Below are 15,000 nucleotides of genomic sequence, written 5' to 3'. Positions count from 1 at the left end.
GTGTTTGGCTACTTGGAGAGATAACGCTATAATAAGCAGTTCCCGCTCAAGTGTCACTCCATATCCTCACACCCAATCCCTTATCTTATCTCTCACTAATTGCAAACTTCCTTCTCCCCTTCTCCTCCCATCGCTCTTCCCAGCTCCTCTTCTCCACCTCTCTCCTATCTCCCTCTCCACTTCTCTCCTCCCTCCTCTCCACCTTCCTCTCTCTTGCTTCCGTCACCCACCCCCCAGCTCTTGAAACGACCTGAGCACACATTCCTTAGTGCGTGTTAGGGGAGTGGAATGGAGAGCTAATTATAAAGATGGAGTTTTAATGGGAGTGACGAGGCTGGGGATAGGATAATGGATGGGTGGATGGAATGAAGTAAACAATGGCTGAAACACAACAAAAAAAATCCCCACTCCAAAGAATATTAAACAGAACTAGAGCCAAAATCAAGAATCCTATATTTCGAGATGACCAGACACCAACGAGAACGGAGACAGTGAGAGTAAAGAAAATGTATATCATGTCTTAGGCGTTAATTTGCAGGGGAAACTCACGTAAGGCTTTCATACTCTTTGACGAAACTTTGAACGAAAAAATATGAGATATCACCTTGCTTATCGCGTGTATTGAGACGCCATCTTTAATTCCACAGATTGGGAAGATAAAACAAAACTAGAGGAGGTAAAAAGCCATCTCCTGCGGTCTTTTCCATCTTTAATTCCACCCGTTTAAAAAGAGCCAGTCCCACAAAAAATGGAAGAGAAACAAAAGATTATCCGCCTATCTGTCTACCTATTGCCAGACGCCTTAATCCCGTAAGGGGTGTCCACAAACGAATCGCCTCCATGTCGCCCTGTCCCCCGCCATTTCACTACCCTTCCCCCAGCTCATACCCCCCTTTTTCATATACCTCTCCACTCCATCCCTCCATCTCATCCTCGGCCTCCGCCTCCCTCTCCCTCCCCTCCACTTCACTCACATATACTCTCCTCGTTAGTCTTTCGCTCTCCATCCTCTCCACATGTCCAAACCACGTTTCCAAAAGATTATCGTTCTCTTAAAGAGAAAATAATGATCTGTTTTGCATATCTATATTTTTTCACGTTTATAATTCCACTCGTACGAGAAGAGCTTGCGTAAAACTGAGAACAGGTAAACTGGAAAAAGTAAAAATAGACATCTGTTTGTGCCTCTCCTTTGCTTTAGCACCATGGTTAATTGAAATCGTTTGAAAAGACCCAATTCTCTCTCTCTCTCTCTCTCTCTCTCTCTCTCTCTCTCTCTCTCTCTCAGCAAAAATGAACTGAAAATAGATAAAATAAAAAATAAATCGTACTCTGAGACGAAAGAAATATATGGGGATCTGATCACGTACCTGTTTTGATTTCAACTTTAATTCCAACGGGTCGAAAAGAGCGACTAAAAAAAAAAGAAAAAATAAAGAGTAGGTGAAAAACAGCTCGTACCATATGATAGAAATACTTGGAAGACAGATGCTTTTTTTCCTTCTTTATTTTCCATCCACTTTTGATTCCACGCGGTCGAGAAGAGCCAAAAAAAAAAAAAAGGAAAAGTGAGAAAAGCAACTTATACTCTGAACTCAAAAGCCAATAGACATCTGCCTTGGGTTCTTCCTTTCATGCATAAAAGAAAAAAATCTGCCAAAAATCCGTTACCCCCCTTTTTCAGCTCGCTGGCTGGTAGTAGTCGTAAGGTTGGAGGAAAGGTGAAAGAAAAAGGTGAAAAACAATAGACCAGGTGAAAAAACAACAGACAAGGTGAAAAACAATAGACAAGGTGAAAAACAATAGACAAGGTGAAAAAAATAATGGTGATAAGAAAGGCAAGGTGAAAAACAAGACTGACACACACCTGAGAATTTTAGACCTCAAATCTCATCCCCAGCCTCACCTTTTATCGGCCTGATCGAAGTTCAATTTGCGAAGGAACGGGATCTGGGAATAACAACAGCCTAAAAGTTAATTTGCCCCAGAGATTGTGTTTTGCTGAGAGAGAGAGAGAGAGAGAGAGAGAGAGAGAGAGAGAGAGAGAGAGAGAGAGAGCCAGTGAGAGAGAGGAGGACGACAACAACAACGCGACAGCCGTGCCTTCCAAATTAAGCAAATAGATGAAATTCCTGGCGAGGACTGTTGCAGGTCGTTGTGATATCGCTGTTTCCCCCCGCATAGGTACGACCTCCCTTCACCACGACCCTCCCCTGTATGACCTCTCCCCTCACCTCCCCTCTCTACGACCTCTTCCCTCCCCTCCCCTCTGTATGACTTCTTCCCTCACCTCCCCTTCTTGCTTTACTATCCTTACCTTCAGTTTGTAGAACTAGATATCACAGTGATAGTCTTCGCTGTAACAAGCAGCCTCGAAAGGACCATTAGTTCTGTTGCTGTTTGCTTTCCTTTGTACTCATTTGTACTCCCTTCTCTACGACCTGTCCCCTCACCACGAACCTCCTCTCTACGACCTTCCCCCTTACCTCTCCCCTCTTCGACCTCTCCCCTCTCGTCTCCTTCCAACGGCCTCTCCCTTCATCTCCCCCCTCTGCAACCATTTCTCTTTTATTCTTTTCTCTATCCTTCCTCCATTCCTCCCTCCCCCTTCACTCTCTTTCTATGTCCTTTCCTTCCCCCTACTCCACTCGTATCTTCTTTTCTTTCCTCTTCTCTCCCTTCTCCTCATTCCTCCTCTCCCGTTCCCTCTCTCTACATGTCCTTCACATACCTCCTTTCTTCTTATCTCTCTTCATCCACTGCCATCTTCATTTCCAAATCACCCTTCCTCTTTTTCCTCTTCCCTTCACCAATATCCTCTTACCCCTGTTTATCCTCCCTTCATCTCAGGTCCTGCTTAATCTTTCCTCCTCTCCCTCTTTTCCTTTCCTCGCATCTCATCATTTTTCCTTCCGTATCCCGTTTTATCTATCCTCTCACTCCTTTCCTATTATATCCTTCCTTTCCTCTCTTGTTTCATTTTCTCTTCTCTCCCTTCCTCTCATCTTCCCTTCCCCCTCTCTCTTACTTCTCATCTCATTTCATCTTTTATCCTTCCCTCTCTCATTTTATCCATCCTTCCTTTCCTCGTTTTATCTTCTCTTCTCTCTTCCTTCCCTCCTTCCTCCCCCATCCGCACCCCCCCCATAAGTTAGGTGAGATGTAATGGGTGAATCAAGCGATGGAGGGGGGGAGTTGGGGGAGGGTGATGGAGGGGGGATGGTGGAGGGGGGGTTATGGGTTGAGGGTGAGGGTGGGGGATGAGGGGGTGAGGGTGATGGACGGGGGGTTGATGGGGGTGTAATAATGGAGTAGCCAGCCTCCTTGATAACATATTGTCAGCGAGATGGTTGTGAGGGTAGGGAGAGAGAGAGAGGAGGAGGGAAGGGAGAGAAACGTAGAACATGAGGTAGGTAGGAAGTAGGCAGATAAAGGAGGAAGATGAACGGGAGAGAGGAGGTTGGGAGGAAGAAGGAGAGGAGAGAGGAGGATGGGAGGAAGAAGGGGAGGAGAGAGGAGGATGGGAGGAAGAAAGGGAGGAGAGAGGAGGTCGAGAGGTAGGCAGGACCGTAGGAGGGGATGAGGGAGGTAGTGACGGCAGGTAGGGAGAGAGGAAAGAGGTAGAAGATGAGGTAGACGAGATACTTGTGAGTTAGTGAGAGAGGGAGAAGTGGAGGAAAGAGAAGGAGGTAGGAGACGAGGTATAACGGTGGGGAGGAGGGAAGTAGGATGAAAGGCAGGAAGGTGGGGAAGGAAGGGAGTGCGAGAGGAAGGAGGTAGGACGTGGGAAGGAAGGAGGAGAGGGAGGAAGGAGAAGAGGTTTGCTTGAGAGAAGGAGGAAGTGTTGATGGAGGTAGGAGGGTAGACAGGTAAGGAAGGAAGGTTGAAAAATATCTAGGTGAGAAGGGACGCAGGGGAAAGGAGGGAGGGATGGGAGAGAGAGAGAGAGGAGGTAGACAGAAATGGAGGAGAAAATGTTGATAGAGGTAGGGAGGAGGGAAGGAGAAAGGAAGGAAGGAGCCGGGGGTGGGGGGAGGTAGGAGGACTGAAGGTGTGAAGGAAAGAAAAGAAATATGAAAGAGATTATGACAGAGAAAGTATGAAGTAAGGTAAGTAAAAAAAAAAAAGCACATAAAACAGACAAAAAAAAAAGGTATGGAAAAAAACAGATTAGGTAAAAAAAAAAAAAAAACAAGAAATAAGAATATACTCAGGCGTAGAGAATTTATGAAGACAAGAACAGGTATAAATGAAAGAAATAATTAAAAAAAAGAGACGTGAAAATAATATAATGAGAGAGAGGCAAAATCTATTCCAGAAGAGATCGAGCTGGGTTTGGGAAATCGATAAGTGGGTCTTGGAAGAAGGTATTGGGCTTCTTAAGAACACTCATTTCACCCTAAGACCTTCTCTGGAACCTGTTGGCTGTGCAGATCCCGGGAGTCTTAAGTTTAGTAAAAAATTATACTTAGTGAAATTTTAAGAGTTGTATTTACTGTATGATTTTTTTTTTAAATGGAAGGAAGAAGGAACCAAAGGCCAGGAGTGCGCAAGATTATTCCCGCAAAAAAATAAATAAATAAATAAATAAATATATAAAAGAGGGTGTTTCTTTGGCGTTAGGTGAAATTTGATACGGATTTCTTTCTTTAAAATCCCTTAATTAATCTCCTAAGTTAATATGAAGAAGTGTATGCCCTCTAGATTTTATTTTTTTTTTCTATTATAGCTGTTGCCATAGTGTTTAAATAGATTTTGGGGGATATATATATATAGAGTTAAAAGCGTTAGGTATAGCCTTCATTAACCCCTTCGCTACGAGAGGTCAATTTTGGGTCCATTAAAATCTACTATTAGCAAATATTTAAAAAGGAATTGGATTGAAAGTGTTACATGTGGACTGTGGAATAGGGTTGAGTGTAATTTAGATTCTCCTTGATTTCCCTTCCATTTTTGTGTATTGACGTGGATTAGAACATAGATAGATAGAAGGATAGATAGATAGATAGATAGCAAATTTTTGTAGCATTGTTGTTATTATTATTATTATTATTATTATTATTATTATTATCATCATCATCATCATCATCATCATCATCATCATCATCATCATTATTAACCTCATTTTCATTCTAAGTTGTAATGACTGCCATCTCCTCTAATTACTGGAGAAGATAATGATCTAAACTTCTAATGAGACCCCTAAGAGTTTAGCTTACGTAATTGAACACCATTACAAAGAGCAGGGCTATTATTCCAGTTATTGTATCTTGAAAGGAGATAGGCTACGAGATAAGAAAGTGACGTGATAGGAGGTGAGGTGAGGGGAAGTGAAGTGACAGGAGGTGGGGTGAGGGGAAGTGAAGTGAAAGGAGGAGAGGTGAGGGGAAGTGAAGTGACAGGCGGTGGGGTGAGGGGAAGTGAAGTGAAAGGAGGAGAGATGAGGGGAAGTGAAGTGACAGGCGGTGGGGTGAGGGGAAGTGAAGTGAAAGGAGGAGAGGTGAGGGGAAGTGAAGTGACAGGCGGTGGGGTGATGGGAAGTGAAGTGACAGGAGGTGAGGTGAGGCTTGGTGAGATGTAGGAGAGTGAGATGACAGGAGTGAGGAGTAACAAAATGAGCAGAGGTGGGATGTTGTTTCAGGTGAGAAAGTGAGATGAGGTGAGGTGAGGTGAGATGATTTTAACTGAGATGAATGGAGATAAGAGTATTTAAGATGAGATTAGGTGAGACGAGATGAGATGAAACAAGATGAGATGACGTAAGGTAAATTGACTTTAGATGAGGTGAAATGACGTGAGATAAGATGATCTGAGGTGAAATGACGCGAGGTAAGATAATTTAGGAAGACGTGAGAGGAGATGAAGTGTGATGAGGCGAGATGAGGTGTGGTGATGGCCATGGGGGAGGATGTCTGTGAGTGGTAAATATTGACAGGCGAGAACCCAATAAAAGACCACACCATTGACTCATTTCACACTTATTTCCTCTTACCTCCTATCCTCTCGTCTCCTCTCGTCTCCTCTCCTCTCGTCTCCTCTCCTCTTCTCTTCTCTTTTCATCTCTTTCATCCACTCCTCTGTTTTATTTCCAAGTCTTCTTTCATAACAAAGACTCATTACGCCACTCCCTCTCCTTCTCTCTACTCCTCTCCTCTTCTCTCCTCTCCTGTCCTCTCCTCTTCTCTCCTCTCCTCTCCTCCCGTTTCCTCCACCTACGTTTTTATTACAGTGCTCATCCCAGGCTCGTTTCCTGTCCCCCCCCCCGTCTCTCTCTCTCTCTCTCTCTCTCTCTCTCCCTGTGTCATCTGTTTCTCGCTTCCAGTCTGTCTCCCTCTTCATTACAATTTTTATCTCTTTCTCTCTCACTCTATATTCTGCCTTTTCCAGTGTGTCATTCTCTCTCTCTCTCTCTCTCTCTCTCTCTCTCTCGTCACCATCCTCCGGTTTTGCCAGCTTTGCATGCCATTCCCATTTTACTCTTGCTAAATGCGATTTCTTCTCCCCTCCTCTCTCTCTCTCTCTCTGCCGTCTGTCTGTCTGTCTGTCTGTCTCTGTCTGTCTCTCTCTCTCTCTCTCTCTCTCTCTCTCTCTCTCTCTCTCATCCTCTTCTTTTTCCCCTCCTTCCTCGTTCCCAAACTTTTTCATGTTCCTCCTCATCTCTAATTTAGCCTGTTATCTCTCCCCCTCACCCTCTTTCCCTTTCTTTCTCTCTCTCTCTCTTTATCTCTCTCTCTCCCTCTCCTCCCTTCCAACTTTCTGGTATGTTTTTCCTTTATTGTTTCTCGTTCTTTACACGTTCCCTTGATCTCCCCCTCACGTTCTCTCTCTGTTCTTTCCTGTTTCTCTTATTTCCCTGTTTTATCTGTTTATGTGTGTGTGTGTGTGTGTGTGTGTGTGTGTGTGTGTGTCTGTGTGTGTGTGTGTGTGTGTGTGTGTGTTCTGGAGAGGTTATTGTCATTCTTCTTCCTTTCCTTCCTTTCTCTTTGTGTCTGTTTTTGTATTTTAGTTCTTCTTCTTGTTATTCCTGTCTTCGTCTTTCTTTTACTTGATTTAAGTGTTGTTTATTTCTGTTTTTGTTTGTTCGTCTGTCTGTCTGCCTGTTTCTCTCTCTCTCTCTCTCTCTCTCTCTCTCTCTCTCTCCCCCACCTCTCCCCAGGTCATTTCCCTTCAGACTTCATTTTCCATAGGCATTAGGAACCCATAGACCGAAATGAGAGGTTGGCCGAGGAGGGGAAATTGAATATGCAGGGTGAGAGAGAGAGAGAGAGAGAGAGAGAGAGAGAGAGAGAGGGAGGGAGGGAGAGAGAGAGAGAGAGAGCATCATTAAATATGCATGGTGTTTCAAGGTGAAGAGTGCAGTAAGAGGGAGTAAAAAATTTAAAATACAGTATGTTGCAAAGTATATTAGAGAGAGAGAGAGAGAGAGAGAGAGAGAGAGAGAGAGAGAGAGAGAGAGAGAGAGAGGACTCCCTCGAAATCGATGAAGGTAAAAATTTCTCCGAGAATATTTTAGGATAAGAATTTGCGAGCTGATAAGTTTCCCTTGCGAGTGAGATAATGAAGAGGAAGAAACTTTGGCGAAGGACGGAGGAGGAAAAAGCAACAGGAGAGAGAGAGAGAGAGAGAGAGAGAGAGAGAGAGAGAGAGAGAGAGAGAGAGAGGCAAGTAGGCAGGCTGGATGAAAGAAATTGATGGATGGATAGATGGATGGACGGAAAGAAGGAAGGAAGGAAGAAAGGAAGAGAAGAACGATTGGACGGACTGACAGATTGATGGAAAGAAGGAAGGAAGGAAGGATGGAAGGAAGGAAAGACTGACAGATATATAGACGGATGGAAAAAAAGAAAGGATGGAGGGAAAGAAGAACGGTCGAAAGGAAGGCATGAAAGCCGAAAGGGAAAAAAGGAGAAAGGAGGAAAGAATTCATCTCAGTAGGAGGGAAGAGAATAAGTCAGATCAAGAGGAATCAAGAAGAAAAATCAAATCAAGAGGAAAATACTCAGATCAAGGAAGTAAATCAGATTAAGAGGAAGTGAGAGGAGAGTCCTGTGTGAGTCCCCTCAGTAAAAGAAATATGAAGAGGAAAAATGCATAATACCTCTAGCATCTTCTCCATCCGGCATGAAAAAGTAAGAATATTTTTTTAATCCATTTTGCCGAGAAGCCTTGAGTGTGTGTGTGTGTGTGTGTGTGTGTGTGTGTGTGTGTGTGTGTGTGTGTGTGTGTGTGTGTGTGCACGTTCAGAAAAGACAGTCAACATACAGTATAGACAGATAGATAGTTAGATAGTTATAGATGGATGGTTGGACAGATGGATAGATAAACAGAGAGAGAGAGAGAGAAGCATTGAAGCCAAAACTTTTGTTAAACAAGAAGTATGTGTTGATTTAAAGTTCTTGAAGATGAACTCGTAAAACGCACACACACACACACACACACACACACACACACACACACACACACACACACACACACACACACACACACGGAAAAAAATGTAAGTCTATGTAGCATTCCATGAAGATAGATTTTTTTCTGGAGGAGGAGAAAGCTCGAACGAGAGAGAGAGAGAGAGAGAGAGAGAGAGAGAGAGAGAGAGAGAGAGAGAGAGAGAGAGAGAGAGAAAGAGAGAGAGAGTCTAACTTAGTACGCAAATGTAAAAAGCCATTGGAAATAGGCGTGGGAAAAAAATGATTTCTTTTGTGGATTTCCTGTTAAAGCGATTGTTTTATAATGACGTTTGGAGGGTGAGAGATTGAGTTGCATTATCAGTGGAAAAAATACACTTAGTTGTATCTCCTCATTGGCAGTGAATGTATGAATTTATATGTATGTATCTACGTATTTTCATGTATGTATGTGTGTATGTATGTGTGCGTTTGTAGGTCAGTATACCTGTATGTTTGTATGTATAATAATATTTATTTAATTATATATCGGTGTGTATGTATGTATGAATGAATGTATATGTATATGTGTATGTATGTACGTATGAATGTGTATGTATGTATGTACTGTACGTATGAATGTATGTGTATGTATGTATGTATGTACGTATGAATGTATATATATGTATGTATGTATGTACGACTTAGTAAAGGAAGATGGAGTCACACACAAGGAATACAGGAAAGAAAGATAACGCTCCACTCTCAAGGGCTGGAGTGATGAAAGGGAGTCTTGCAAAATGAAAGGAAAAAGCAGTGAGAAGGAGGCAAGAGAAGAGAAACCCTAAATAGATCTGCCAGAATGGAAAATGCAAGGAAAAATGACAGGGAAATGAAGGAAAATTATAGGATAATGCAAAAAATGAAGGAAAAATAAAGGGAAATGAAAGAAAAATGAAAGGAAAGTGAAAGAGTAATGATGGGAAAATTAAATGGGAATTAAGGAAAAATTAAAGGGAAATAAAACAAAAAGTGCTACAGTAATGAGAAAAGAAAAAGATATGACCTAAATATTTATTGTAAAAAAGATTAAAGTTATTTTTACAGATAACATGAAAGAGAGAGAGAGAGAGAGAGAGAGAGGGGGGGGGACTCTCTTTCTCCTCACAGCTCGGATGATGGAGGAAGGAAGGAGAAAGAAAAAACTTAGAGAATTAAAATGAAAATCCGAGAGAAGGAAACAGGAGAGGAGAGATTCTTAATGAGTTTTAGATCCTGAAATAATGTTGCCAAAAAGGACGATGTTACTTTTGTCGGGCAATGAAACGCAGCCAAGGATGAGAGAGAGAGAGAGAGAGAGAGAGAGAGGGGATACTGCTGGAGAAGTCAGCATTAGGAGATATATTTGTTTTTCTGCTACTGATAGGTAGAGATAGATGGATAGACAGACAGATAGATATGAAATAGACAGACATGCAGAAAGACAGATAGATAAGTAGTCTGAATAATAATCGGCAAGTCTCTACTGCATCATTTAATATTTCTCTCTCTCTCTCTCTCTCTCTTTAAGCCCCAATCACATGCCTGTCTGGGTGGGTATTTGAAGGCGGGGGGGGGGGACAAACACTCCTATTTTAAGTTAATTATGCTCAAAGGTTTAATACGGTTGACAGGTAATTTTTTTTCTTTTTCTTTTTTCTTGTTTTTACTGATGTTTTTTTGGTGTGCAAGATTTTCTTTATTTTTTTACCAGAGGATTTATTTTTTTTATTATTATTATTATTATTATTATTATTATTATTATTATTATTATTATTATCATCATCATCATCATCATCATCATCAGTAGTAGTAGAAGTAATAGCATCATTATCACCATCATCATCATTACTGTTTTTTTTTTCCTTTTGGCTTATAAGTAACAATTTTATTCCAGCTAAGGCCATATTATTAAATTAAGTTTGAGAGAATTACCCTCTGGCTTATAGGGTTGGAACCAGCCAGGGAACATCTTATTATTTTCTTGAAACAACGAGGGATCCTTCCATCACTGTCCTAGATAACATTAAGACAATCACCAGGAACAAAAAGACAACAGACACCATCGTAGTTAAGTGGTTACGACTCCAGACAAATCACGAAGAAGTGCGAGAGGAAAGCACTGAGAAGAAGCAGCAGGAGTTTGGCTAGTGTTCCAAGACATCTTAAACCCCAAGATTCCATTAATTGTTTGGCCGCCGGTGAGGGATACACGGCGAGGGGATGCTGCGGTAATTGAGTTTTGCCCTGTCTGTTGTGGAGTTATTGTAATCTCGCCTCTCGTAACTATCGGGAACAGAGGAGGCTATTGTAACTCTGTCGGTGGGGAGGAGGTGGGTGTGGAAGAAGTCGTGTGTGTGTGTGTGTGTGCCTGTGTGTGTGTGCTATCGTGTTTAGGTTTTTCTTTTCCTGTAATAATGAAGAAAGTTTTGATATATATCCTCATCTCGACCACCATAACTCAGCCATGAGGACGAGAGAGGAAGAAGTTACGTGGAGCTTTGGACTTGCATTTTTTTTTTTAATTACTGTCAGAATAGATTTGTTTTTAGGATTTGGCTGTGATATATAATTCTGTAACTTTAACACGTCAATCTTTATATCATTCTAGCTACCTTCAGACGATTTTCTTCAGCTGTTAAAGCGTCTCATATTAAAGATGTAAATGAGTGCTGTAGCTAACCCCACCAACTCGACTCTCTCTCTCTCTCTCTCTCTCTCTCTCTCTCTCTCAGGTAAAGTATTATTGTCTGAAATTATGGCATCACACCTTTCCCATGGCGGCAATGAGAGTGATCCTTGTCAGACTTTATGTTCCTATCTTGCCATCCCTTGACGTCATAGTTCGTCTTTCATCCGGGTTGGATATGGCAAACGCAGCATCACTATCATCAATATTAGCAGTAGCATCATCATCATTATCACAGCTCTTCTCCTCCACCTCCTCCTTTTCCTTTCATTCCTTCTCCTCCTCATCATCATTATCACAGCTCCTCTCCTCCACCTCCTCCTTCTCCTTCTCTCTTTCCTTCTCCTTCTCCTCATCATTGTCATCGCAACTGCTATCATGACCCTTTTTATCACCATCATCATCAACATCATCTCCATCGCCACTATCATCATCATCATCATCATCATCATCATCATCATTATCCTTATTCTATATCCCATCACTATACATGTTCCGCATTAACACGTCCTCATAACCTTATCTCGACTCATCCATAATCCATCACTGAAACGAGTGGCACTTGAGAATCTTTTCGGCGATTAATCATTCCCTCACACCTTTCCACCTCCCCTTCTCTCTCAGACCATCCCACTTCCACTTCTCCCTCACACCATCCCGCTTCCCTTTCTCTCTCGCACCATCCCACCTTCCCTTCTCCCTCAGACCACCCCACTTCCACTTCTCCCTCACACCATTCCACCTCCCCTGCTCACACCGTCCCCTCAGCCTCGGAAAGTGAACGTGGTGTAGAGTGAATGTGAAGGGAGTTAAAGAGTCGAAAATATCCGTAGCTAATCGCTCCCCAGTAGAAATATCCGGTCCTGAACGAATAAGTGACATACACCTGTGGCTAACTCCTTCCTAGTAGAAATGTTCGGCTCTGAATGTGTAAGGAACGTATTGGTGGCTTACCCCTCCCTAGTGGAGGTGTCCGGCCTTGAATTTGTAAACAACGTCGCTGAGGCTAATCTCCCTCACTAGTAGATGTATCCAGATCATAATGACTGATTTAAACTTCATCTTAACCCTCCCTAGTGGAAATGTCCGGTCTTGAATGTGTAGGTGTTCACGTGGCTCATCCCTCCCTAGTAGAAATATTGCAGTCCCAACACGGAGACCCAACAATAGTGCATAGTGAAGTACCTGAAGTTTACCCCTCCGTAGTGGAGATATCCGGCCCTAGTAGAAACATCCAGCCCTAAATCTGTAATTGACATACCTGCGGAATTGTTGAAGTAGAGGTCCACTGCAGCAAGAGGCCCATCGGTAGATGAGGTGCGGGAGTCACGGTACCGGACCTTGATGGTGTAGTTCTCGAGAGGGCCGTGCAAGCCGGTCTCCTGCACGTGCCGCACGGCCAGCATCACTACGGGCAGCACCTTCACCCGCGAGTACTGGTGGGATGCGTTGCATGGCGCGATCACCGCCACATCAATCACACGGTCGGCGTCGCGAGCGGACCGAGTTGCGTATGGAGGTCCAGCAGCACAGGTATCGTCATCCGGGGGAGATCGCTTGCTGATGGTCGACCCACCATGACGTCTGCCTTGGGAGGATGGCGTCAGGGAAAGCGTCTTGTTATCCTTTATATCTGTGGCATTTTTACTGTTGAATATTCTACCATTTTTGCCTTCAGCATCTGTGTTATTTTTATCATTGACGCCTGTGCCGCTAGCGCCATTGATATCTCTGCCATTTTTAACTTTTAAATCTATGCCACTTTCACCCTCCACATTGGCTGGTGTTGTGGCCTGCAAACCCTCCACCCACCGCAGTGTGGTGTTTCCGTCTTGGGGTGTGGTTGGCAGCAGTGTGGTGGCGGTGGTGGTAGAGGTGGGGAGGGTTGACCACTTCTCTAAAAACCCCACCACGCCATTTGAGTCATCGCCAGCCTCGGATTTGGAGAGTTTGTCGACATGAGACTCCACTTCCGTGGGCCTGGCTATGCGTGACTCCGATTCCGCTATTTGGGCGAAGTGAGACTCCAGTTCCGCAGGTTTGGCGGTGTGAGACTCTGATTCCGCGGTTTTGGCGAGGTGAGGCTCCGATTTCGCAAGTGTTTGAACGTGAGACTCCTGATCCGCGAATGTGGCGACTCCTGATTCTGATTCCTCGAATATTGGGCCGCGAGACCTTGGATCTGCGAAGGTGGAGGCGCGAGATTCGGGATCCGCGATTGTGGCTAGTCGGCGGGCTCGGGCGTGACGGTAGGCTGAGAGGCGGTGACGGTGGGGTCTTGTCAGGTCCTCTGGCGGCTGGTGGATCTCTGCAGCAGTCACCATCGCCATCGCCACCACCACAGCCGCCACCACCACCACACTGTACCGCCATGACCTCACTCCCTTTGCGGACATCCTGTGGTGGTTTGTCGCTAGCGGATATCACTTGGCCCGAGACCCGCTGGTGAGGCCTCCACACTGCATGTTCCCCGACTTAATTTATTGTACTGACTGTTATATACCTTAGTTTCTCCTTCTGTCTCTTTTTCCCCCCTGAGTCTATATCCTATACCTCTGTCTCTGTATTTTCTCTTCCTCTTTTATCTTGAAACAGTTTCTTTGACCTGTATATGTCTCTTTTATTTTCTGTTTCTGTCTTTTATACTTTCTACCTCTACTAGTTTGTCCTCTACCTCTATCTCGTAATTCACCACCTCTGTCTTTTTCCGTAATCAGCAGTTTCTTAAGTGATCTTCCACCCCTTTCTTATCTTGCTTATAGAATTGATGGCCAAATCCTCTTGTTTCTCTTTCTTTCCTTATCAAAGAATCCTAAAATGTCCAGCCACTTCTCTAGATTGCTACGTTTTGTCTTCCTGTCTTTTATTCTGCAAGCCGATCTTTCCTTTCTATTCCCTCGCCTGTCTTCCAGATTCAGATGCGTCGTTCGGATATTGCCTCTCGTTCTTCACACGTCTTTCCTCCCCTTCCGGGTCTCTCATCCTCTTGTTTCTCCTTCCGTGTTGTCCCTCCTTTTATTCGCGGGCGTTGTTGACGCGGATTCTTTTCTTACGCGGTTATAGTCAGCCTTTTCTTCTCCCTGTCCTCGTTATTCTTCGTGTCGTAGTCAGCTGTCACCAGTGTCTCTTTCTACAGGGCCTGGCGTGGCTCCTCTTCCCAAAACACCGCCATCACCGCTCCTGAAACAAAAAGAGTTCATTTTAGCGCCATCCGAATTAGTGAAACAACCTGAAACTAAGTACCGCATGCATGAAATTTGATCATCCCTAATTATGTTGAAGGAATGAATCTCCTTGGTTAGTAGTCAAATCAACGTTCCGGTTTGACTACTCTTGGCTTTGAGAAGGTGTGTGTGTGTGTGTGTGTGTGTGTGTGTGTGTGTGTGTGTGTGTGTGAGAGAGAGAGAGAGAGAGAGAGAGAGAGAGAGAGAGAGAGAGTAAGAAGTAAGAAGCAGCGTAAATGCAAACTTCAGCCATTAACATTCTTCAGTGCAGAGAGCGAGGGCATTGAACCTTGTAAAATGATGGGAGAACCACTTATGTCCAGGAAGTTTTTGGAGGGGTCGATAAATGTGATGGAGAGGGGATGGAGAGGGGAGGGAAGGGGGGATAGGGAAGGGGAGACAAAGAGGGGAAGATAAAGGAAAGGTATGAGTGTGCGAGAAAGGAAGGGAAAAGATATCAGCAGTAGTTATGTCGAAAGATTTTGGGAAGGGTCAATAAGATGTGATATACTGAGGATGGGCTGGCTTGAGGAGGGGAAGGCAAAGAAAAAGAAACACAAAGAAGAAGAGAAGGGAAGACAAGGAAGACAAAACAAAGAGAAGGAATGACTGCGAGCGAAGGAAAATGAAAAGATACGTGTAGTGCTTACGTCGAAAGTTT

The 15,000-nt window shown here is 43.8% G+C and overlaps 1 protein-coding gene across 1 annotated transcript in view; it reads right to left on the bottom strand.

The window, feature by feature from the left end:
- LOC145412971 (atrial natriuretic peptide receptor 1-like) overlaps positions 1-13,511 on the bottom strand; it is a 343,079-nt gene extending 329,568 nt beyond the window's left edge. Inside the window, exon 1 of the mRNA XM_080282794.1 lies at positions 12,377-13,511. Within this exon, the coding sequence (XP_080138920.1) occupies positions 12,377-13,511 (1,135 nt within the window). The remainder of the gene's footprint in view (positions 1-12,376) is intronic.
- Between the last annotated feature and the right edge of the window lie 1,489 nt (positions 13,512-15,000).

Source organism: Coenobita brevimanus, chromosome 94, assembly GCF_032717465.1.
Source record: "Coenobita brevimanus isolate Jiangsu-jjx chromosome 94, ASM3271746v2, whole genome shotgun sequence".
NCBI classification, from domain to species: Eukaryota; Metazoa; Arthropoda; class Malacostraca; order Decapoda; family Coenobitidae; genus Coenobita; species Coenobita brevimanus.
Note: the sequence above shows the minus strand (reverse complement) of the source record. Positions and strands in the feature narration are given on the sequence as shown.